The 26,950-nt window shown below is 43.0% G+C and overlaps 1 protein-coding gene and 1 pseudogene across 2 annotated transcripts in view; both read right to left on the bottom strand.

The window, feature by feature from the left end:
• Positions 1 to 26,950, bottom strand: part of ADGRD1 (adhesion G protein-coupled receptor D1) — an 827,296-nt gene that overhangs the window by 295,892 nt on the left and 504,454 nt on the right. For both annotated transcript variants that reach the window (XM_089653751.1, XM_089653752.1), the window contains one exon: positions 2,597 to 2,700. In XM_089653751.1, coding sequence (XP_089509877.1) covers positions 2,597 to 2,700 — 104 coding nt within the window. The remainder of the gene's footprint in view (positions 1 to 2,596; positions 2,701 to 26,950) is intronic.
• Positions 10,773 to 11,150, bottom strand: LOC149445566 (pancreatic progenitor cell differentiation and proliferation factor B pseudogene; annotated as a pseudogene).

Below are 26,950 nucleotides of genomic sequence, written 5' to 3'. Positions count from 1 at the left end.
TTACAACCACTTTAATCACTTCTGAAAGGATGCCGACACTGCAACTTTTATCATCGGAACACTAAGTACACCAGGTGATTATAATAAACCAGTCCCTCCCATTCAGAATCAGTCTGCCCAGGACATTGTCAAACAAAGAAATATTTTTTTAGAGCAGAAACAGATAGGTGTCTCCAACAATGTTTGAGAAAATGATTGCAAGGTACTGTACAGTGATCATTCAACCCCAACCCTTTCAAATGACAGAGTTTAGTGTTAACAGGGCCAGCAGTGGAAGTGGCAGGAAAGTGATGTGAAGGAAGTAGGAGGAGCATCATGTCATCCTATGGAAAATAAGGACTGCTGGGTAGAATGAGCAGCTTGCAGCCAAACAAGTGTCAGTCTTCTGATCCCCTGATAGGAGTTTCTAAGGTGGGGTATGCTAAGTGTATTCTGGTCTATGGTGAGGTGTCCTAACTGTACAATGTGCTGTACTTGCCCCAGTCTGTAGGTTGTGCAATGCATTACACACTCCATACTGCTCTATCCTAAAAGTATCTACTCCACGCTGCTAATATTTACAGTAGCAATGGCCATATATAACAACAGATTGCATTATCTTAATGTACAAATAATGTCCTCTTGATCTGTAAAAATATATTTATATAAGAGACATCAATGTTCAATACGAAGGGCAATTATTGGCAGATTATGTCTAAGGTGGCCAAATCTTCCTGATTACTGGACTATACATGATTTTTTCAAAACTACAAAAGAAAGGGTGAACCGACCTAGTGCATTATCAAAAATATGTGCCTCTGAGGAAGAGGGCATGACCCTCGAAACGCGTTGTGGACATTGTGAGCTCTTCCTATACCATCAGCTAAGTACTGTGGATTTGGAGGCAGTCTTATCTGTAGTTACAGATATGCTCCTGCATGACATGCATTTGTGAGAATTCATTGAGTGTTGGTAATGCACTAGGTTGGTATGGCCTCTCTTTTGTTGTTTTGTAGTATGTGCAAGGATATCCACAGTCCTGAGAGGGCAGCAAGGCATTTGTGTGTTACTCCTGCTAGACCAGTCAAGAGGAAAGTCTGTCTCAGTTGTAGGCACCACACCTGAGTACAGGTTTACTTTGGTTTACTTTATTATGCATAATTTTAGATACCTGTACTAAATTGCAGTAAAGGCAATTTAGAATGTCAAATAAATAATATTGGAATTGCAGTCATTTTGCACATTAACTATCCAGAATGAACTATAACTACTTTGCTATGGTCCCCAATTATGAACAGTTGTTTGTTTGCTGTGCTCATCTTTTTAAGATCTAGAATGTAAAGCTTCCTGTCTACAAAATATTATTTTCTTTGACTAGAATGGTTGTATTCTGGCATTTATTTTCTCCTGAATCTACAGAAATGGCTGTATTTTGCTTTCTTCTTCAGGATTACTTAACATCCAATTTTCTACTCTGCCACTGCTTTCATTGGTTCATAGTATATGACAGAATTCATCGAGAAATTGTATAACTTGCTAACAAAACTCATTTTTATCTTTTATCCCAAAGTGTGTGCACATTTATTGTCTTCTTAGTGTGACGTTTAGGACAAGGAAAGGTAATCTTGTTGTGCAAGACAGATGGTTCACTCCAGACATAAATATAGAAGGAGTTTATAGTGAAAATATCACGCAAAACAAAGGCAAAAAAAAAAAGTGTCTTGTACGAGGTGGGAGGGGATGGGCCTCTTCTGCCCATACCAATCAAACAAGCTAGAAGATGGAGGGGGAGCAAACCTTAGAGCAATGGTATTATGTAGCACCTTATGGGGTGTCATTGAGATTGCACTGGCATCCACTGCAGGTCACAAGGGCAGTGTGATAATAATGTGGTGTGGTGCGGATCACAAGTTTTCTGTACTATATTCCAGTGTGAACCTAGGGCAAGTCTAGAACTAATCTTGATTCACTTTTGGTCATGTTTTTTCTTTGTAAGTTTACTGCTTTTGCGAAGTACTGTTTGCCTTATGGCTGTGTTATAGAATCTGTTCTTTTGTTCAGGTTAAACATCTGAGTAAGGCCAGTTAATTGTGCTGTGTTCACTCCTTATAACAAAACTGCAAGCACATAGCTATATGTTATAGGTGTTAGTGAAGCAAAGGTAATCACTTTATTCTTATTCTATCTCTACTTCACAATTTATTTCTTTATCTTCTTTATCGGATGTGATTTTATAGTCTACCTAACCCAAAAAGTGATTTGAAAACATCCCCTTTAATATGGCCTGTGCTTTTTCCATCACACCAAGACAGCTGAACAGAGATAATAAAAAAGCAGCTCTACAACATGTGATGAGCGCAAATGGAAAACTCCTCTGATCAGGAAATTAAAGCAATTTGAGCAAAACCACCCAGCTGTTGCAAATATATAGGCAAAATCTAATTAAAGGGTTGGTGAGAATTAATGGCATTTATGATTGAAAGAATCCAAAAGTTAACATGCATTTGCTAGTCTGCAGTGTGAATGCACATAAATTGCACACAGTCTTTAAACAGTAATATTTGCTCAGCGGGGTCTAGAAGAAAAATAAAATAATAAAATGTGAAAAATTACTCACGACAGTATAGCGAATGTGACCAGTGTAATTGCTAGGCAGAAAATGGACAGGGAGCAGCCAATGTAACTGATGGAGGACAACGCCACCTTGTGGGAGCTGGAGAGCTGTGCATGCAAAACAACACAAGAGAAAAAAACACTTATTAACATCATTAATTCCAGTTTATGCTTTTTGGCATTCTGACAAGTTTATCAATTTAACCTTAGCACTCAACTAGCACTAATTGTGTTTCCATGCATGCATTGTTATAGATATGCCATCACATCACGTCTTGCACTGCATCTCTGGGTAATTCATGTATGCAAAGAGACAGAAATGATGAGGATGAACAAAACAGCAGCAGTATTTTCTTTTTACGAAATACATTGTTCCATGCGCCTGGAGCAAAAATACGTCTGGCGCTAGGCTTCCGGGTTGTTGCCTTCAAATGTCATAAACGAAGCTGTGTCCCTTCCGAGCTTTTTCCATCAAGTGACAAAATGAAGACATACGTATATATTGTCTGTGTTTTACTGTCATTTCCTCTAACCTCATGTATTTAACCACTTAAATAGCGGGCACTTTCACCCACTTCCTGCCCAGGCCAATTTTCAATTTTTAACGCTATCACAGTTTGAATGACAATTGCGCAGTCATGGAACACTGTACCCCACTGTACTACATAAATGAAAAAAAACAAGAGTTTAAAAAAGACATTTTCTTTTTTTTGTTATAAAGTTTTGCAAATAAGTATTCTTTCTTCATAAATTTAGGCCAAAATGTATTCTGCTGCATTTCTTTGGTAAAACAAATAACTCAAATCAGTGTATATTATTTAGTCTGTAGGAAAGTAAGAGAGTCCACAAACTATGGGATAAATATCTGAAAATCGCCTTTCTCATTTCTTGGGGCCCGAAAATGCTAGGACAGTACAAATATCCCCCAAATAATCCCTTTTTGGAAAGTAAACAGTCCAAGGTATTTAATAAGCGGCATGGGGAGTTTTTTGAAGTTGTAATTTTTTGTAACATTTTTTTGGAAACTGAAGAAATGTAAAAAAATTTTTTTTTTCACATTTTTTTTTACATACTGTCACCACTGAAGTACAGCATCATCGTATAACTGGTGTGGTAGTGATCAAGGACATTGACTGGTGACAATATGTAAAAGAAATTTTTTTTTTTATTTTTTTTTTTATTACAGTTTATTTATTTATTTTTTTACATACTGTGACCAGAGTAATATAGTGTTACCATATTAACATTGTACTACTCTGAAGATGTGATCAGGATTTTTTTTATTTTACACATTATGATTGCTTATAACAGTGAATTTCACTGTTATAAACAATCATTTTTGCTGAATGAAATAAAATAATTAATTTTGTTCTGATGTGATTAACTGTGGTTGACCACAGCTAATCATATGGTAGAGATGGGTTGTCATTGGCCCTATCTGTACCAAGTGTTCATTATGACCAATCACAGTAAGCAGCACATTAATACAGAATGGATGGTATGAATGAAAGCCATCTATTGTGTACAATTGTCATGTGATCTGCTGTGACTGGTCACAGCGATCACATGGTACCAACAGTGGGTCAGTACACTGTTTTGGAATCGGCCAGCGGGTGACAGACTGTGCTGCTGCATGGCCTGTGGGTCCTGCATGAGGCACCATCTGGGGAGGATGTCATAGGACCAGGAACTGGTTAAAGAACACCAGTTTAATGGAAAAATCTTTAAAAGTCATTTTTACTCATTCCTGTTAAGGAATAGTGATGAGCCTGCGCATGTTCAGATTAAGACCTAACCCTTTAGTGTGAGCCCACCAGGAATCTGTCACCTGTGCAGACTAATCATCTGCCAAAGAGGCATTCCCTGTTCCATATCTACAAGTACATCCACCTCCTGCATATGACCTGTCACAGGGCAAGGAATGCCCCAATTGCAGAGGATTGGCCCATACAGGTGCCGACTACCTGGCAGGCTTTACACGTGGGTTTGGATCCTAGTTTGAACATGCCTGAGCTCATCGCTTTTCAGGAGATAATATGCGTTCCAGTGCAGTGCACCTTGAATGTTTTTTTGGTGTCCAACTTCTCTCATCTCATAGCATCATGCTGACTGAACAGAGATTTCAGATGCAAAAAATGTTCAGTAAAATTAGTTTACAGTTTACATGTATCAAAGCAGAACTCTTTTTTTCTTTGCATGGAGTGTAGAAGGGTTAGAACCTCTGTTGCTCTAAGAAGACTTCCCTTCCCTTCCTGTTTTGATAACAGTACTCAAAAATACATGGTATAGTTTGGGAAATCTACCTGTACACTGCCTGACTGTTGACAAGCTATGCTCCATTACCTGAGCCATGAGTGCTTGGCCTTAGACATGAAAGACCTTAGCAGGGCAGTATTCGGTAAATGACACTGCCCTAGGTCCTTATCAGTGATGGCATCCTTTTGTACAAGCACAACCCTCTAATGGTGCTTATTTATCAAGGTCATGGTATAGCTAGTATTTAGCATTCTCATTTTAGCCCACAGTCTGCCACTGCCTGCTTGATAGGGACACCTAGGGGTTTATTTACTAAAGCTGGAGAGTCCAAAATCAGACTCCCTTCTGCATAGAAACCAATCAGCTTCTAACCTCAGCTTGTTCAATGAAGCTTTGGCAATGAAACCTGGAAGCTGATTGGTTTCTATGCAGAAGGGAGTCTGATTTTGGACTCTCCAGCTTTAGTAAATAAACCCCCTAATGTCTCCCTAGCGGTTGAGTCTCTTCAGGATCCAGAAAAGTGTTTTCAACAATAGCATCAGCAAAAGTAAACTGGCCGATGTGGACAAACCTGCTGGATTACCAGCTCTCTGCAACTGAAATCAGCAGACTTAGATAAGTAAAACTTTGCTTCAACAGGTATTTTAAAAATAATTCACAAGGAGGGAGGGGGATTGCTATGGTTGGGAGGCACATTAGGTTTAGCCCCAAGATGGGCTTTAAAGATGTTTCACTACTTCTCAACTGGTGTACCCAGAATGGCAATTTTAACCATAACTGGGCACAGTTCACCCCCTTGGTCCAGTTTCCTTGTGTAGTATGAGTGCTCCAAAAAGTGCCCAGGAGCGGTTAAGCAGACAGTGCCCAGGACTGTTTGGAAAAGGTAGTCCCAAGCACAGTTCACTTGAGGTGTTTTCCACCACTTTAATGTGAAATTAATGGTCCAAAAAGAAGATATAGATGATGCAATCTGTCAGCTTTAACCCAGCACAATTCTTACACATTTAAACGTTTTCTAAAATATGCACATTAATACTGTATATATGTAATGTATGCTCTTGAGAAAGACGGACTGAGCTTCATGAAAATGTTGACAATAAAAACACTACTGTTTTTCTCCTCTGCAAGACCCATGAGTGCTTCTAAATCATTGGATTTGTATTTATATGTATTTCTTTGTGGGTGAGCACCTGGGCATTTACTTAAAACAGAGTGCCATGGCTACCCTTGATTATAGACATTTATATATTTATTAGACAAAAAAATGGAAACACTAAATGATTTGCAGGAGTGAAATGAGGACATGTTTCATGTTCAAAGTGGAAATAATGTACCATTCTGAACATGTTATACTCTAAGAGTTAGACACTTTTGTGTTGAAAGTGGAACTGATGTAACACTCTTTTGCTTCCGCTGTGTGATGAGACACCTAGCTAACAGGTGGGAAGCCTTACTTTCATCATCCACTGCGTACACTGCTAGTAATATGGAGTCATTTCAGAGCTTACTGAGCCTCAAAGAGGCGCAGGATTGTGACCTGGAATAGGAAAACAACTGCTGAAAAAGTGACTACAGACTCTCAATTTTCACAGGACTCAGTCTTCACAGGACTGAGATTGAGCTCAGAAGTCACTTTTGCAGCAGTTGTTTTTTATTCCGGGTCACAGTCCTGCGCAATGTTCTTTTGTCTCTTTCAGTCAGTTGACCACGTCGACCACACTTATCAGACAATTTCCCAGAACCTGTATATGCCATCATAACTTTTGATACTGTACCTTGGGACTTGGAAATAAATTAGCAACTTCAGTCACAGAGGCACCAGATAAGCGGCACCAACAATTTGCCCTTTTTGAGGCTCAGTAAGCTCTGACATGACACCATATTACTAGCAGTGTATGCAGTGAATGACAAAAGTGAGGATTCCCACCTGTTTGATAGGTGTCTCATCACACAGCGGAAGCAAAAGAGTGTTACATCAGTTCCACTTTCAACACAAAAGTGTCTAACTCATATATACAGTATATATATATATATATATATATATATATATACACACACACACACACAAATATAAATTTTTTTTTACAAGAACAACATATCAAAACATATTGTATGCAAAATAAGTGATATTAAAAGGATATGTTCACCTTTCTAAACATGTTGCAGGTTAGACCATTCATTAGAGTATAACATGTTCAGCAACCCCTATCTCCCCTTTTCCCATGACAGCAGGTGGGGGATCCTTTTCTGCTCTCAGATTTAAAAAAAAGTGCTTCTGTGCAGAGCTCTGCCCATTCTGCTGCCTCATTCGTTCACAGGAATCTCTGAATGAATGAAGTAAAAGTACCATCATCCAACGCGGTAGACAGCTTGTAGTTTTCAGTGAACTGCAAGGGTGCTGGTGAGCACTTTCATAGTTCATTGACACTTCTAACAGCTTTCAAACAAAAAGCCCATACAGCGGTACAGACAGAAAGCTGTAACAAGTGTCTGCAGGAGCCTGACATTGCACCAGTGATCTTTTGATCACAGATGCAATGCTCTGCATGCCCCTGAGAAAAAAAACAATAAATGCACATTTGTTACCTGCAAAAATGTGCATTTATAATTTTCTGGTAAAATGTGAACTTAGCCTTTAAACACAATTAAGAAGAAAAAAATACTTAAAATATGCTGAACTAAATTAGACCACAAATTAACAAACTTGCTATAGAGAAATTGGCTTTATATATTTGTAAGACAAAGAACATTACATAGACATTTCTAGATAAGAATGTGCACTAATTCATCATTTTTATATAGGAACATAATATAGAAGGCCATTTACAAGGATAGACAATCAAACCCTGTGATAAATTAGTCTTCTATATCCTGCACAATTTAAAAAGATACCGTTGCATATTTACTACACATTTGCCATTTATCTACCCAAAATGTTTCTACCATGTATTGAAATGTAAGTGGCATTATACATTTGGGCATGTGTTGATGAACAAGTGCAGCATTTAAGAATCTTCTGGTCATTTGACCTTCTAAGCTGTACTAATCTGCTTCGGTTTGCTTTTGCATTCCCAATGACTTGTATGGGGAGAGAAGCGAATCTGACACAAACCGAAGTCCTTAATTATCAGCATAGCACCCTCATGCCACCATAACAGTCAGCATAAGGCTCCATGTACACGGGACGTTTGGAAAACACTTCTGAATGATGGAAACTGACTGCTGGAAAACGTAGGTTAAAAAACGTCTGTTTAGCCGTGTTTGCATATCGCGTGTATGCGCCTTTATGTGCGTTTGCGTTTAGAAGTGTTTTTTAAAGATAACATCAGGAGACCTTCCAAAATGCCCAGAATGCACTGAAAAACAGTAAAAAACTTACTATTTCAGGCATTTTGAGAGAATGAGAGAGCAGAAGCAGAGAGAGCAGTATGTGTTGAGATTACCTGTCTTTTCTGGTTGTATACACTATGGATCCCATCATGAGCATAATGCGGCACGTTCTGCCATTTCTTCCTTCACACAAAACCTGGAACTGACTGCGCTGGGGTACTAGGTCCATTTGAATACATAGAAAAAGCTTTGCATGCATTTCTGATGATGAAAAAAGGTTCTGGACAGCATCTGGATATGGAACAGTTAAAAAACGCTTCTAAACGCAAACGCTTATTAACGCAGTTAGCCGCGTTTACAAGCATTTGGCGTTTGAAACGCTGATAAAATCTACTCCTGAACACAAGTTTGCCGCGTTCAAAAAATGACTGTAAATTCAACTGCCTGTAAATGACTGTAAACGACATAGTGTACACGGACACATAGGAAAATATTAGGGAGAGTTCAGGGGCTGCTGAAAAAAAAAGCTCCTGAACATGAGTTTATCAGCGGCGGTTTACATGAACCCTAAGACCTCCAACTCCTGCTACGTTTATGACTGTCTTCTCTCAGATGGATCAGCACAGTACTCTGCCTAAACTTGTCAGCTGAATACATGTCTATTGTGTGCCGATGATCTGTACATGAACTCCAGCACAGATCACAGTACAAGCAGTCCATAAGGGTATGTGCAGCTGAATAGCACTTTGAGAAGAATAGTCTTTGCTCTTTTTTTAAAGGGACATGAGGACTTGGGGGCCCTTTGCCATTGCCTATCAGGTTTTTGCCTAAATGCCATCCTATTTAGCATTTAAAAAAGAAGTACACTGCCACTCCCAAGCATCCAGCCCAGTAAATCATTTATGTCAATTACTGATATACACAATTTAAATATTAGTTAAAAATCTACCTGCTTTCAATTAGCATGTATGCCAACAGAGATAAACCGAGTGAAATCCCAATACTCTATCTGTTCGTCTCCATTTACCTCTCATTCCTGTATATTTCTATAATGAAAGCAACTTTGAAAGATTTTAAAGTGTTTACTTTACCCTGATAAACCCATCATGAATTATTAATAAAAATAAGGAAAATCTGCCATTTATTACCATACAGCTCTCCAAAAAATATGATTCTTTCCGAGTCTGGTAACGTATTCCTCTGTGTAACAGATCTCTTTGAGCTCTTATATTATTCATGTAAATTCCTTCAAAGGGCTTTGTAAGCATTGTTCTGATTTGCATGAGAAATGACAGCATGCATGTGGAGAGGCACCAGGGAAAGCTTGACAGCACACCTGCCACATAAACGTGTATCACTGTGTAACATCAGGGGCAAAATGTGTGCGCAATCCTACCAACCAAATATAAATTGCTGATGTACAGTTTTTGTTTTTTTTGTTTCTTAAGAAAATGCTGATTGACTTAGTATGCCCCTGGGCTCACATTCACCATAAAATATGGAGTGGCTGAAGTTGAGAAATCACTAAAAAATATATATCTGTGAATGTATTTATTAACATAAAATGTAGAATAAAAAATTGATGTTTTCATATTTGTAGTATAATGATTCATTGTAAATAAAAGATACAAACATACATTTAAATCAGCTGATGTAGAACGACTGCATTGCTTACAAAAGGAACTCTGTTTGCCTTAAACAATTAAGTATATCTAAATCCAAAAACAAAAATATAATATATTGCAGCTTACGTGTCCTTAGAATTGGTGTCTGTATTGGTTTTCTTATTCAGACTTCTTATCTTTTATATTCACCCGGTGATACTGCAAATAACACTTCTAGCCCTAGGGTGACAACACTCACTTACTGTACTGTATCTGGAGAATTAGTGTTGTCTCCCTAGGATACAAATTGGAACCACAGAACACTTCTCCCTCTTCTCATCACCATTAAATAGGAGAGTGTTGTTGTGTAGTTCACAGCAGATAGTTGGGAATGCCGATAACATTCTTTGAAATATAAGTTCAGTATACAGTATGTCACAAGGACACTAGATTTCTGGGATTTTCTGTTTTGGTTATGGGACAGGAAGGGAAATCTCCCCTACCAAATGCAGATGACAAAAAAAAAAGTATAGAGGGGTAATAACACCCCATTTTTTGATGCGTTTTGCATTTTTTATGCTTTTATTTGGTCAAATTGTTGTTGGACTGATTACAAAATGAAAAATGCATCAAAAAGCATAAAAATGCACTATGTGCGTTTTCTGAAGCGTCTCCATTGAAGTCTATTTTTTTTTTCTTTAAAGGCTGCCAAACTTTAGTAGACCTTTTCAAATAAAAACAAGGCATCACAGATGAAGGGGGACAGGGAAGGGAGAACAAACAATTAGAATGTTTCAGTGTTACGGATGTAATAATAACAAGTTACTTTTTATTTCATTTTCCATTGTATAAAAAACATAAAAACAAAAATTGATGACTAAAAAGCTACAGGGGAGGGGCAGACTGTGTGAGGAGGGGAAGGGGGGTGGGGAATGGGCTCCACAACCCAGCATTTTTCCTGTGAGGAGGGAAATGCATGGTGGGGGGTGTTCAGGCGGAGGCACTGGTGTCAGTCTTGGTCTCACCGACATTCTTCTTCACTGGCTCCTGAGCCAGGCCACAAGGGATAAGGTCATTGGTCACACGGATGCTTCCGAAGTTCTCCGGGGATTCAGAAACAGCAGTCATGATGTGATGGGGGAGTTTGCCACAGAAGAAGTTGGCCCAACAGTGGCCAGGATCTGACTTCGGGAGACCTGGGTGGTGAGAAATGACCTCTCACGAATAGTCCACGCTGCCGCAGGAGCTGTTACTGGTGGTGAGCAGCAGGTGTCAGCTGTAGTAGTCGTGGGTTGCGACGAGTGAGCCACTTAATGGAATGGAAGCCATGATGGTTCAAGCCTTGCTGTACTTAAGATGATGTAAACCCTGTCTATACACAGCACAGAGCGCACACTGTGCATTGAAGTCTATTGAACCAAAAATGCACAGTTTTGCGTTTAAAAAAGTCCGTGGCCCTTTCCAAAAATGCAGCGACTGAGAAACGTGTGTGAACATGTCCCATAGCAAACATGTTAAATGAACTAGCGTGTTTCTGAAAAAAGCAAAAAGCACTAAAAAACATATTGCTGTGAACCAGGCCTAAATCCTAATTGAGTCACACACATATTTACTGTACTCCAGCATCTTTACTGCACTTCTGCATCTTTACTGTAATCCTGCATATTATGCTTTGTAGCTGCTTTTCACTTGGAAATACATTTAAAAAATACCCTTTCTGCCTTCTTTTCAGCGCTGGAGGGGTTAGGACGTTTCAGATTGCTTCCATTAATAACTTGATTTAACTCTACCTATTGAATTGCACAGAATGGATGGATTTGGTGATCATGCGTGTGTACTAGACAGGAACAGTCTACCTTTCATTTCACTGATGCTGGATCTGGAAAGTGACAATATAGCAATATTAAACTGACACCAGTGGCAAGCAAAGTATACGCATGTAACTCCACCCAAAACTGCTACCTTGAGTTTTGATACCTTTTTCCAAATTAGATTGCCTACAGAACAGTGATCATTAATTGTGAGATACTATTCAAAGGGAACTTTAAAGGGGCATTGCACTGCACTGCAAAATGAAGGTGGTTTATTTCATGAAATAAAGAAAATGGTGTGATCGAACAATAATGTAAACAGTATGCAACATACTGTACTTGAACTCTGTTGTGGATTACAACCTTAAAAAAATAGAACATTTTTACTGCTACACTGCTGTAAAAATTTAACAGGACCTTGCAGAGTGTTATTGGGTTTGTAATGTTTTAAACAAAAGGCAATTACATTGTGTATATCTGAAGTTATAGAAGCTTATTTTCTAAAAGCAGCTGAGATTCTTCACTTAAAAAATGACTTAAATTATTTATTCATGAGAAAACCAAAATTCCTTTTCATATTGGACAAAAAGGAGGGAGAAGAAAGGGGGAAGCCCACTAAAAAGATGGGGACTTTTGAGGCACAGCAAAATCCTCAATACATATTATATAAAACTCATATTAATATCCAAAACCACTGTATCATATAAAGGTTAAAAGATTACAACATCATAGAAAAATATATTGCATTGCAGATGATCTAACGCTTTAGCCTCAACACGTTTCATGGACTTGATCCACTTCTTCAGTATCCATTACCATATATATTCTTAAATAGTGATCTCTAAGCAATAGCCTGCATACAAAACTCAGCTATAAGAATGTTATTATCCCTTCAAAATAGGTTGGTGGTTCATATTGAATCATATGCAGATGATTTTCACAGGATTGAATATATTAAGTGAATATTCACACATTTTTTGAGTGAAGAATCTCACTTTTGAGTGAAGTTTTTCAGTGAAAATTACCAACTCCTTAATAAAGCAGCCCAACAGTATGCCATATATTCAGTGAGGGCTATTACTGCAGCATTTAACTTAAAGCAGCTTCTTATATGACTTTTTCATTTTGGAATTGTGTTCCATATTTTGCTGTTGTATTAAATACAGATATACTGTGGACTAGTCACTAGGAGGAGTTTTCTGTGGCTCGGTTTAATTACTTTGTCTGATTTGTTAGTGACTGTTGAGATAAAGAGGCTGATTTGCCTAAAACAAATGTACTCTGTGAACTGTGTGAATATTCACTTTAATTATCCACTCATGTGGAAAACAGGAAAGCAGAAGGAGCAGTAAAGCACAACCAGTGCAAAGTGGAAAGCAGATAGCCTACAAATGTATTGAGTAAATATTTAGAGGTATGTGGAACATCCGCACTCTACTGAGGCCTGTATGAAATACAGTATTGTGACAGAGATAAAAAAAATTATTTTATTTTGGTGCTGTTTGTGTGTCCAGCAGTCAGCTTGTCTGCTTAGTTAAATTTTGGAGTTCCTGTGCCCCGCAGGGGGTGGGAGATGAGGTTGATCTCAGCAGGGAGCGCAGACAACAGGTTTTCCTGTGGCTGTGAAAAGCTAAACGCCTCAGGGGCTTGGGGCTTGGACAATTTGAAAGGACCATATAATGTCCCTATGGGGGGAGAATGAGCAGAGCTTGAGTGAGGATGGACAGAGCAGCTCATGGCTGTAGGCCTCACTAGGAGATGCATTGAACTGGGATTTTTACTTTTTGCACTGTTGGGACTTGTGGTTCTACATTGCTTGTGTGGTCTTGAAGCTGCAGCCAGAACACACAGCCCTCCGAAGACCCATGGGGAGTTGGTGCCTATCTGCCTAAACTTCCTCTGCTGAGGCAACTGCTGGCTGGTGAGTTCCTGAATTGCTACCTTGTGCCAAGGACTTAAACTTCTCTACTCTGCCACCCTGTTGTGTGCCCACCTGGACTTAGCCCATTGCCTGCCAGAGCCTGCCTCCCTGTTGTGTGCCCACTTGGATTTAACCCATTGTCTGCCAGAGCCTGCCTTCCTGTTGTGTGGTTACCTGGACTTAACCGATTGTCTGCCAGTGCCTGCCTCCCTGTTGTGTGCCCACCTGGATTTAACCCATTGCCTGACAGAGCCTGCCTACCCGTTGTATGCCCACCTTGACTTAACCCATTGCCTGCCAGAGTTTGTTACCCTGCTGTGTGCCACTCAGACTTAACTCATTGCCTGCCAGTCCGCTGCCCTGTTGTGTGCCACTCAGATTTGACCCATTGCCTGCCAGTCTGTCACCCTGTTGTGTGCCACTTGGACTTAACCCATTGCCTGCCAGAGTCTGCCTCCCTGTTGTGGGCCCAGACGGGGGTGCTACAGGCTAACCCCCCTTTGTTGCCTACCAGAACTTGGTGATCCTTGTCATGTGTCCCACCCTGTGGTACGGACTTAACTTTTGTTTTGCCAGAACCTTGCTATACTCATTGTGTGCTCCTCCAAATCACGCAATAAAAGCCTTGTGTGTCCCACTGCTCTCCGCGTGTCTGTCCCACCTACACCTCCATCACAAGTATATCTAAGTATACACAGCTACTGCTCAAAAAAGTACCCCCTGTACACTAAATAATATATTAAAGTATATGGAGCAGCACTACCCTAACCAGTGCACATTGGATATGAATTAAACCAAATTAAAAATGCCTTATGAAAACATAAACAACTAAAAAAATAATGCTTACACAATAAATTATGTAAATGATATAAGGTACATGAAGTGTCTTAAATATTTGTCAATATATAAATGTGACACAATGCCCAGCCACGCGAAAACTTGTTATATCAATGTAAACAATAAAAATGTGTGATAGATCATAGATAAAGTGCAATAGTGCCACACTGTGCTACTGAGCTAAAAATGTATGAACATATGCAGATGTGAACAACAGGTCCTCCAAAAATATTGTCTGTATATATATTCAGTGCCAGCTCTTCACCAACTCAGGCTTGTAACACACATAAAGGGAGTTCCCGTGAATGACTTGCATTTTGGCTAGAGTGGACTTAGAGTCACTGTACTGTATACCAATATTAAGAAGAAGACAGCCTAGAGTCAGTACAATGAGCATTAACAAATTAGTCAGGCTTAAAAAAAAGTCCAAATTGAGTTTAATATGGAAGCATTGAGGATGGCCATTGAGAACAACTTTTTCAGCAACAACTGGTCAAGGAAAACAACTGTGCGCACTAAATACACCCCGAGTGTTGCAAACTGTTTTATGAATACATGGTAACACAAAGAAATTTACAGTAAGAATTGACCTAATCTAAGATTGTACAAAAGGTACATTGATGAGATACCGATTATGAGTCATTAAAGATTTTGTTAACCATATTTATCAAAACAAATAAAGTATCCATTTTACAGGGATTGCAAATAAGGAAAAAATTAACTTCTTGGATTTGGTTGAGTTTAAACATCAAGGGAAACTGTGTACAGAAAACTATTTCAGGGACACAGACAGCTACATCCTCACCAAAAGATGCCATCACCCCCAATAGATAAATGGGATTCCCAAAAGGTCAACTAATGAGAATCAGGCATAACTGTGACCTTGAGACTTTGAAAGCCAAACTGAAATTCTGGTTAACAGATTTAGAGAAAATGGACATTAGGAAAGATGCAAGGAAAATTGTAAAATTGATGGACAGAGAGTAACTACCACTAAATAAAGTACTGGACAAGCAACAACCTATGACATTCATCACAGGATTCAATAGGCAATATAGGAAGGTGGAAAGAAGTATTAAGACGTATTGACCTATATTATTGAGGGACACTGCATTAAGAAAAATATTGACCCCCCCCCAGAGAAAACAAATTTGTTTATAAAAGAGCCCCAGCATTGTAGACTAAGATTACATTATTATATTTTTTATTATATTATTGAGTACATAATATATCAGATCCCTCCAAAAACGTAGTCACGTTTTTAGACCAAAAAGATTTTTTAGGCAATGCAAAAGCATGTAAGACAGTGAAGAATAAAGAAAGAAAAAGAACAGAGTTCGAGTCCAACCACTCCATAATCTGTAAAAGCTTGACAAATGTATGCCATATGATTGTACATATGTGATGTACATATTGGAGTGCCCGTGTGGACTCCAATATGTAGGAAGAGTGACCAAGAGGATTAATAAACAAAATTAACAATATCGCCAAAGGGTTTAGGGAACATAGTATTTCCAATCATTTTGGGTTATTGCAAAACATTCACCCCAGTGGCCTAACTTTCATGGTATAGACAGGGTCAAGAATCATTGGAGGGGATCAGATATTAAAAAAAGATCTCCATAAATGAACCCACTGGTTTCATGAACTAGGGACACTCAAGCCGATTGATATAATATAGAAATGGACATAAATTTCAGCAGCGGTGTTAAAGATTCTTAATATGCCTGATGTACTTCAATGTCTGTGAGTAGATGTACAAACACATATCACTATTATACAGCATACAGTTTTACACTATGGGTTGCCATTTATTTTCCCTTGCCAGATGTATGTAATGGTGCAAGGAAGATGTTCTGTGCAGCCCTTTGACATACTCTGAGGTTTCTGATTCTTAAAGGCACCCTGCTACCACAATCCCTGAGGTACCGTGAGGTTTTTTGTGCACCTGATGACAGCTGAACATGAATGGATGAGATCATTCTAAGACTACCTATAATTTGGGTCTGAGGAATCGGTAGGATGCTGTGTGTGGTGGTGGAACTCACCGGGAAACACTGGATATGATCTAAAATGGACTGTTTTTATTTTTTATTATTCATTCTCACTTTATCACTAAGAGCACTGTGATTTATGTGACGTATATGTTATTTATATGCACAGTATGATTTGATAGCAACTTGAATGTTGTGATTATTGTACGGTTATTTAAAGACTAACTGTATTAATAAGGTGTAAATACTGTAATTATCATGTTATTTAGTTGGTTACTTAAAGACCCAGTATCACATTTGAAGGTGTCAATATTTTAAAGACACAATGCAACAATATTTAAATGTGGGGTTTGTTCATACATTTGTATTTAGTGCTTTTTGAGTGCAGCTGTGGTTGTTACTATATGGAGCACTAAACGCAGTTTTCACTAGTTCATAATAATATGGGCTACATAGAGAGCTGAGGTAATCACGGCCATACCACTTCCTGAAGATGTCCTGATGTGGGGAAATGTGGGTTGGGTGGGACTTTCAGTAAGAGATGTTATTTCCACTCCCCAGTGGAATGGCTCCAGGGAACAGCAGAGCAGTGGTGTTTCCTGATATACACAGCAAGCTGGTTCCAGGATCCAGAGAGGCACTCTTATTTTATTTGAGTGCATTTTTAACCTGTATTTTATTCATTTTAAATAAAGTTGGTAAACAATGAGGTTTTTTCCCTTGGTATGTGTCTCCTATTTGAGGAGAAGTGGCTTTGGTGGATTTAAGGGGCTGGCAATAAAGTACCTTACGAGAGGTGAAGAGTGCATTATAAACAAGTGCATCTATACCTTCTTATTTTGATAAGAGGTCAATACAGTTGGGCGGGTGAGCACTCTAAAGGGGCACTCCAGAGCATGTGTGTTACAACCCTAAGTTGATGAAGAGCTGAGACTGAATACATATTGACACCCTTTTTAGAGGACTTGTTCACATCTGCATATGTTCATGAAATTTTAAGTCAATAGCACACTATGGCACTATTGCACTTTATATATAATCCATCACATATATATACTGTTTACATTGACATAACAGGTTTGCACTTGGCTGAGCATTGTGTCACATTTATATACTGATAATTATTTAGGGCACTTCATATCATATACATAATTTATTGCATAAGCACTATTTTTCATTATTTATGTTTTTATGTGTATGCTATTTATGTTAAAGTGATACTAAACCCCGGCCCCTGCATTTACTCTCTCTGGTCTCCCACAGTAAACACAACATGGAAATGCAATTATTTTAGTAACTATAAACTGCCAAATGCCTTTTCTCATCATCAGTTAAAGCAGTCTTGTGAATTAATGGTTAAAGTTTGTAGGAGGAGTTTTCTTTCTACTCTAGGAGGATGTGAAACCCCTGACCCTCTGTCTGGACAGTGCTCATTGGCCTTGTGCTGATCACATGCGCTTTTCCAAGAAAAAAAACAACCTCTCTAGCATTATTTATTTATTTATTTATTTATTTATCGTGTTTATATAGCGCCAAAGGGTTTGCTCAGCGCTGTACAATGGGGGGGGACAATACATGAAACAGAACAGTAACATCAAACAGTACACAAGGGGTTAGAGGGCCCTACTCTTTCGAGCTTACAATCTAGGAGGGAGGGGGTAGAGGCACCGGAGGAAGCGGCTGTGGGGGATGAAGTGGTAGGAGGAGGGAAGGGCAGCGGCTGTTAGGTGAGGGTGGGGTAGGCTTCCCTGAAGAGGTGGGTTTTCAGGGAGCGCCTGAAGGTGAGGAGGGACGGTGACAGTCTGATGGATTGGGGTAGTGAGTTCCAGAGGATGGGGGAGGACCTGGAGAAGTCTTGCAGTCGTGCGTGGGAGGAGGAGACCAGGGAGCAAGATAGAAGAAGGTCCTGTGAAGAGCGAAGGGTACGGGTAGGGTGGTACCTGGGGATCAGATCGGTGAGGTAGTTAGGGGCAGTGTTGTGAATGGCCTTATAGGTCAGGGTGAGCAATTTGAATTTAATGCGTTGGGCAATGGGGAGCCAGTGGAGGGAGAGGCAGAGGGGGGTGGCAGAGGTGGAGCGGCTGGTGAGGTGGATGAGTCTGGCCGCTGAGTTCAGGATGGTCTGAAGCGGGGAGAGCCTGCACTGGGGTAGGCCGGTGAGGAGGGAGTTGCAGTAGTCCAGGCGTGAGATAATCAGGGAGTGTACTAGTAGTTTAGTGGTGTCTGGGGTAAGGAAGGAACGTATCCTGGCGATGTTCCGGAGGTGGAGCCTGCATGTGTTTGTGAGAGATTTGATATGAGGTTGAAAGGAAAGGTTTGAGTCCAGAATGACGCCAAGGACCTTGGCTTGCTGGGCGGGATTGATGGTGGTGTTGTTGGTAGTGATGGAAAGGATGGGGGGGGGGGCGCGGGCTGGGGGGAAGATGAGAAGCTCGGTTTTGGAGAGGTTGAGTTTGAGGAAATTGAGCGACATCCAGTCAGAGATGTCGTTTAGGAGGTGAGTGATGCGGGCGGAGAATGAGGGGGTGAGGTGAGGGGTGGATAGGTAGATTTGAGTATCATCAGCATAGAGGTGGTAATTGAAGCCGTGGGAGTGTATGAGTTTGCCAAGGGAGGAGGTGTAGATGGAGAAGAGAAGGGGTCCAAGGACAGAGCCCTGGGGGACCCCAACAGAGAGGGGGAGAGAAGGGGAGGTGGCACCATTGTAGGTGACACTGAAGGAGCGTTGGGATAGATAGGACGAGAACCAGGAGAGAGCGGTGTCTCTGATGTCAAGGGAGAGTAGTTTATTAAGGAGGAGGGGGTGGTCGACTGTGTCAAAGGCCGCAGAGAGGTCTAGGAGGAGGAGGACAGAGTAGTCGCCTTTGGCTTTGGCGGTTAGTAGATCGTTGGTGATTTTGAGGAGGGCAGTTTCGGTGGAGTGTAGGGGACGGAAGCCGGACTGTAGTGGGTCAAGGAGGTTGTTGTCATCTAGGTGGGCGCTTAGGCGATCGAAGACCAAGCGCTCAAGGAGCTTGGAAGTGAGTGGCAGCAGGGAAATTGGTCTGAGGTTGTTGAGGTCAGTGGGGTCCAGAGAGGGCTTTTTGAGTATGGGGGTGATGTGCGCATGTTTTAGGGGAGAGGGGAATACGCCAGTAGAGAGGGAGAGATTAAAGATGTGGGTAAGGGAGCGGATGAGGGAAGAGGGGGGTGACCGGAGGAGTTGAGAGGGGATAGGGTCCAGGGGGCAGGTAGTGAGACGGGCTTCTGAGAAGACTCTGCTGACTTCCTCAGTGGTAGTAGGGCTGAAGGAGTGCAGTGATGGGGGGGTTGCGGTAGGCAGGGCCTTGGGTGTGGTGGGGGGCAGTGCCGTTGCGAGGTCAGAGGAGGGGAGAGATGAGGGGGTGATAGAAGGGGGGAGGCTAGATGGGGAGGTAGATTGCAAGTTGACTATGTCCTTGCGGATAGCGTCAATCTTGCTGTGGAGGTGAGTGGCAATCTCGCGGGCGGTAAGTGAGGTACTGAGTGGAGGAAGGGGGGGAGAGAGCAGGGAGTTGAAGGTGGAGAAGAGTCGGCGAGGGCAGGTGGAGAGGGTGTTAATCAGGTTAACAAAGTAGGCCTGCTTGGCGGCGTGGAGGGAGGAGGTGTAGGTGAGGAAGGCAGATTTGTAGAGGGAGAATGTATGAGGGGACCTGGTTTTGCGCCATAGTCTCTCCAGCGCACGACTGCGGCGTTTGAGGCGTTTAGTGTGGTCGTTCTGCCAGGGTTGGAGTGGTCTGGGTTTGATGTTGCGTGTGGTTAGGGGTGCCAGAGAGTCTAGTGTAGCTGATAGTGAGTCGTTGTACGTGGAGGTGGCTAGGTCAGGACATGACAGTGGAAGGATGCTGTCGTGTAGGCGGTCGGCAGCCGAGTGGAGGGGGGCCGGGTGCAGGTTGCGGAGGTTGCGGCTGGTGATGGTTTGGCGCACTGGGGGGGGGGAGTTGGGGGAAGGGGAGGTGGAGAACGTGAGGAGGTGGTGGTCGGAGAGAGGGAAGGGTGTGTTAGAGAACTGGTTGAGGGTACAGAGGTGGGAGAAGACGAGGTCCAGGGTGTTCCCATTGATGTGGGTGGAGGATTGGGTGTGTTGTGTGAGCGCGAAGGAGGAGGTTAGGTGGAGGAGTTGGGAGGTAGCTGGGGTGTTGTCATTGATGGGGATGTTGAAGTCCCCGAGGATGATGGTCGGTAGCTCAGAGGAGAGGAAGAAGGGAAGCCAGGCGGCGAAGTCATCCAGGAAGCGGGCTATGGATCCAGGGGGCCTGTAGATCACTGCGATCCTTAGGGGGGTGGGTGAGAAGAGCCGGATGCAGTGAGCTTCGAAGGAGGAGAAGGTTAGGGAGGGGGGGTTAGGGAGGACCTGGAAGGTGCTCAGCGGTGATAAGAGCAGGCCGACACCACCACCTTTGTGACCGCTCAGTCTTGGTGAATGGGACCAGATGAGACCTCCATGGGAGAGTGCCGCAGGGGAGGTAGTGTCAGTGGCCTGTATCCAGGTTTCGGTGATGGCTAGGAGGTTGAGGGAGCGGGAGATAAAGAGGTCATGGATGGCAGTTAGTTTGTTGCAAACCGAACGGGCGTTCAGAAGTGCAACCGAGAGAGGGGGGATGGATGCGGGGAGGAGGCGCACAGGTATGAGGTTGAGGGGGTTGCGGCGGCTGGCGGGGGCAGGGGGGTCCCTGGAGGGGGGGAGAGGTGGTGAGGGGCCAGGGTTCGGGGAGATGTCCCCAGCGGATAGGAGAAGGAGAAGGGTGAGGAGGGTGGCATGGGAATGGGAGGTGTAGGAGCGTGTGGGTCTGGTAGTGGTGGCACGTGGGTCGACCGGGGAGTGGAGTACCAGGAGGAGGTGGTGAGTGCCGTAGTGTGGAGAGGGCAGAAGTGAAGGGGCAATGTAGAGCTGTTTTGGGGGGGTGGGCGGGTAGAGGGAGGCGATTTTTGGGATGGAGGAGAGGAAGACGAGGAGGAGAAGTGCAGGTGGCATGCTGGGGTGAGTGCAGTGCTGTTCGGGTCGGGGGAGGTGAAGGGATACGGGTCAGGGCGAGGTGATGTGGAGAGTCTGTATCACCGTGAAGTCCATTAGAGTCCTTCTGTAGCTGCAATCTGTGAGTGCAGTATGCTGGCGTCCGAGGGGTCTTCAGTGGGTCCAGTGGATCGGCGAGTGGAGGGGTCGTAGGGTGCGATGTCTGGGGGTGTTGGTAGGCACAGCGTCTGGTGATGTTGGCGGCTCGGTGGCTGGAGATTCGCTGGGTGGTCCGGGAGATTCGCTGGGCGACATCTTGATTCGCTGGGTGGTCCGGGTGTTGGGTGTCCAGGGGTGGTAGCTGGGTGCCCGGTAGCTGGGTGCTGGGTGTCCAGGGGTGGTAGCAGGGTGCCCGGTAGCTGGGTGACCAGGGGTGGTAGCTGGGTGCCCGGTAGCTGGGTGGTAGCTGGGTGCCCGGTAGCTGGGCGGTGGGTGTCCAGGGGCGGTAGCTGGGTGCCCGGTAGCTGGGTGCAGGGTGACCAGGGGTGGGCCCAGAACCGACGTATGGGTTGGGCAGCGGAGCAGCGATCAGTGGGCCTGAGCTGATTCCTGGTGGTCAGAGATGGACACAGGGCTAGTGGGGAGGGCCCTGCGAAGGCTGGCAGGTCTGTGGGGATCGGTGCTGGCAGCTTACCCGTTCTGGTGGTGCTGCCATGCAGGTATCCGGGGGTGGTACTGGGCTGCTGTCAGCTTGGTGGTCCTTGCTTGCTGTTCCTGGTGGTCTAGGGTAGTCAATGAGGACCCAGGGCTGATGGGGAGGGCCCTGGGCAGGCAGGCAGGTCGGTGGTACCCGGTATTCAGAGCGGACGGTCCGGGCGGGTGTCCGGCGATGCGGTCCGGTCGCGGCAAAAATTGAGGCCCCGGCTTCGGGTGCGCGGGTAGGCCGCGATTCCCGGAGCTCCGGGAAAAGGTCCAGGAGCTTACCCTGGTGGTCGGGCTGGGCCGGGAGTGTCTTAGGGGCCCCGCTGGGGTCCGCTGCGGGCCGGATGGCAGCGGATTGGGGCTAGGAGCGCAGGAGCTCCTATCGCATGTCTGCTCCCGCCGCCATCATTTCTAGCATTACACACCAAACTGAGCATGTGCATGTGACTACAGATTCAGTCTGTATCAGGTGGTCATTTCAACAAGAGGAGGGGCAGAGAAGAAAGGATCAAACAGTCTTTTTACACAATGCAGAGGATTAACCCCTTAAGTTCCACAGTGAGTATAACAAGCATGCTTTACTGCATATACAGACTTATTTTACTGTTGTGGGGTTAGTAACACTTTAAGGCATTTTTAATTTGGGCTAATTTATAACCACTGTGCACTGTTTAGGGTGGCGCTGCTTCATAAGCTTTAATATAATGAGTAAATATGAAAGTCTATTGATGATACATAATTAAAATATATATAGATACAAGGTTTTTAAAACATTAAAACATATTTATAAGAATATATACCTCAAGTAGATTGTTTGTACTGTATATCTGAAAAAAAGTTTTTTTATATGTTCTTTTAAGGAAATAACATGGTGTTGATTTCTTAAGTGTTTTAATATGAATTAGCAATATACATTGGTGACAACTGAGCAATGAAATAAAGGGAGAGTATTGTAAATCACTTTACTTTGTCATGTGTCTTTCTGTGACTGATGATAACATCCCATTACCTAACTTCCTAGCTGTCCAAACCTATTTTAGCAGCTAACTGGGGTCCAAATTTCCACGCAGTAAAGGACATGAGACCTGCATTGGGAACTCTGACACTGCAGCAATGAATACAATCAATTGGCTCAAAAGTTAAAAAAAGTTATGTGTGAGCCTTGTCTTATATAGAAACTAAATTAGACTTTTGTACACTACACTAATCATTGTAACTAATGCCAGTGCACCAATGTCGTTAAATAATCCATTTTTTTTAATAAAAACTAGTACACAAAAAAGTTGTGATTATGGTTATTACTTTTCTAATCCCAGCTCAACATGAATGTCAACATTACATCTAAATGGTTCTACAGGTAATTTATGATTTTCATTTACCCTGCTTTTATATAAATAGATTTGTAGCATTATAAACACTTCTATGATCTAGTTGGTACAGAATGTTCCGGCATTGCTCTCCTTTTATTGGAAAGCTTTTTGGATAAATGCAAATAAATTTATGATACAATAAAAGGATCCGAACCTTAAGTCAATTAAACTTAATTATAGACATTCATGTTTTAAATGAGGGTTTTTAATTTTTTTAGTTAATTTTTATAACATATCTCTCCATAAAAAAACATTAGTTTATAAATATCTGATGATTATTATTATAATTATTATTATTATTATACAGAAGCAGTAAGTTCGGACATGGTCTTTTCATAGCTGTTTCAAAGCTAAGTGCTTACTGCATGCAGTGATTTTTTTTTTACATTAAAACAATTCTCTGCAGGTGTCTTTAGGTTGGGGAAATGCATTTGTGTGGGAGCTTTTAGATCCATAACAAGTGGACATCTTTAAAACTAGATGGTATGTTAGATGCATGTGTCTTCTAGGGGATGTAAAGGCCAGGTGCATTTAAGCCATGGGGGAATTTCCTAAGTGCTTTGACGTTCATAATGCTAGGAGCTGTTTTTAGGATAGGTGCAACTGGGTGTTTTAGGTTGTCACGGAGCTGGTTCTCCCCCCCCATCCTCTAGGCTTGCTGCCCGCCACCCCCCACCCTTCAGCAACCCCTCACTCTTCTGTCCTGTCCATGCTGGGACTCACACCCTTGTCGCTAGCAGTCTGGCCCCCTGCTAAGGGAGCATCCTGCTTCCCTGGCTGGATGCCAGAAAGTTGCACCCCTGCTGTGGGAATCCACAAACAGGCCTCCTCCTGTCACCCCTCCTCCCTGCCCCCTCGTTCACGTCTTTCCGGGCTCCATGCCCGACAGGGACAAAGGTCGTGTTCCCTGGGCAGGTCCGGAGACGCGGGGATGGGGCCCGTTACCACGGCAACAGCAATGCGCCCCTCTCTGTACTTAAGGCAGAGCAGGGCAACCGGCCGGGTGTTCTCCTGTGTGTTGTGTCTGAGAGAGGACTGTGCTGCGGCCAGCTTCTCAAGACTACCATCCCCCGGCTCTCCTCTCCCTGGCTGACCTGACTGCCAGTCTGCTGATGGATCTCTCCCCTGTGTGGGGTTAACTCTCTGCTGCTGGTGAGTCCCTGGATTGCTACCCTGTGGACTGCCCTCTGCTGTGTGCCCAGACTTACCCATTGCCTGCCAGCCTGCCCTCTGCTGTGTGCCCGGACTTACCCATTGCCTGCCTGAACTGCCCTCTGCTGTGTGCCTGATCTTACCCATTGCCTGCCTGAACTTTCCTCTGCTGTGTCCCTGGACTTACCCATTGCCTGCCTGAACTGCCCTCTGCTGTGTGCCCGGACTTACCCATTGCCTGCCTGAACTGCCCTCTGCTGTGTTGCCTGTGTGGACTGCAACCCTCCGTGTCTGGCTCCCCGCATCCAGTAAGTGGACTAACCCCGTGCTGCCCAAAAGACTGAGCCCAATTCTCCCCAGGAACCCGAAGTCCCACAAAACCACCACGCCCCTATTTTACTGAACCCTGTGGACTACCAGCCCCCTGTTGTTCCATATTGCCTTCCAAAGAACTTTACTGTGTTGTTGTGTCTGGTGTGGATCTGTAGACTAACGGATCTATTGTCTGTACCCCAATAAACGCCCACACGTCGGGTTCCGTGCAATCTGTCTCTGTGTGTTCTCTCCCTGCGCTCTCGGTTCTCGTGACATAGGTGAATTGAGCTATGTCTGCTGACTGTCTTTAAGTTTGAGATGGTTGTTTTGGTGGTCATAAGCTTTAGGTAAGTGTAAGTGTCCTTCAGTCTTGGGAACAGGGTTTAAAATTGGCAGTATTGTGATAGGGAAGGTGGGTTGGGGGTGTTAGATCTGACCCTTAGACCAGGACAAATGTGTGGGCATCAATCTTTCATGTGACGTCAAGGGAGGGGATTTAACAAGAGGGAGGTGTCACAATCATGCCCACAGGGAGAGGCACGGTTCTCCATTTTGCTCCAAATTTCTGCATTGTGGTATTTCTCTTAAACTAATATGCAATCACCTGAGAGGAGGAGGTGTAGTATCGTATATATAAAAGCCAGGCACAGGTTCTCCCTGTAGGAAGAGGGCTTCATGGATCTCCTCATTCCCCCTCCCTCAGGAATGCAAGCAGCGTATGATGCTGAGGCCCTGCCTAACAATTCTTTGCCAAATAAGGCTTGGCTTGTCCATTGTGGGAAGAGATTTTGTGTAGGAAAAAGAAGCTGTGAGTTTTTGTGAGTAGTCAGACAAGTGAGGACCGTCTTCCATATAACATCTATCGGACAGAAAGCAAAGGAGAATCTCTCGGCAACAACGAAACCCAATGCGAGACCAGAAATCCCTTTTTTAGCTCATCAGACTTGAAACTGCTTAACTCCAGGCATTTATTTGGCAAATACTTATTTACCTAAACGTCTTTCTGTTATCTGTTTGCTGTGCTGTTGTGCTCTGTATATTTATATATATATATTGGTTACATCTTCTTTCTATAAATATTTTTACTGCACCCTTTCGACCTTTTGGTAATAAATCTTACTTTCTAAAAGTATTGAACTGTTTCTATAGCTCCTGAATGTAACTTACGAGTCTCTGCCGCTGAAGAACGCTACTATGAGTATTTAACCCTCTGTATAACCGGTCTGTGGAGAAAGCGGGATACTGATGGTTAACCAATCATCCTAGTGTATTGCTGAGTTTCCTCTTTCTCTGTATAAAAAGGAGGTGGTGGCAGTGTGAAGGGTTAATTGCGTTATTAACCTGAACCAGTAACAATCACATTCAGGCTGCCGGTACGTCGATCGTTGTCCAATTAAGTGAAACATCGGTGTGCAGGGTGCAGCTGGGTGTGGCTTTGTTATGCCCGTGACAGCACGGTTTTAGATTGGCTAGTCCTTCGGTCACGAGTTTGGTGAGAAGGGATGGGGTCTGATGCCGCGACTGTCACAGGAGGTATCCGTCAGCTGGGGGTACGTAACATGGCCATTAGTCCTAGTGAACAGAGAACTGTATGCATGGATAAAAACAAGTGGGATATAGTCATCTTTTCAAAGTGTAAAGTGGGCTGTGTCTATCAGTCAAGGATAGGGAAGTGTGTATTTGGCTATACTTAAAAGAGTCTTCTGTTCAAAGGGATGTATGTGGCAGAGTGCCCATGGGCCAAATGTGATGAAGTAGAGGTTTGTTGCAGACTGTGACTGTTTGCATGTAACCTAGAGTTTCCATACCTTCCCTCCAGACACTCCATTTTGCTGGCAGTCTAAAGGGATAGTCCACCTGACAATGATATTTCAGATTTGTTTAGATGCTGGAGAAATAAACCTCTTGACAGTTCCTTATATCTCTTGCCAACACACACACACACAACGATTCCTGGATCCCCACATCCATCCCAGTTCTGGTTTGCTTTTCTTTATGTTTTATATTATGCATGCTACAGGAGGATCCACAACTACCAAGGCTCCCAGAAGAATAAGAACATATTTAGAAACTATGGAAGAGAGATCTGCCTGC

This window comes from Staurois parvus, unplaced genomic scaffold (genome assembly GCF_062004578.1).
Source record: "Staurois parvus isolate SC_StPar_1 unplaced genomic scaffold, SC_StPar_1.0 ptg000719l, whole genome shotgun sequence".
NCBI classification, from domain to species: Eukaryota; Metazoa; Chordata; class Amphibia; order Anura; family Ranidae; genus Staurois; species Staurois parvus.
Note: the sequence above shows the minus strand (reverse complement) of the source record. Positions and strands in the feature narration are given on the sequence as shown.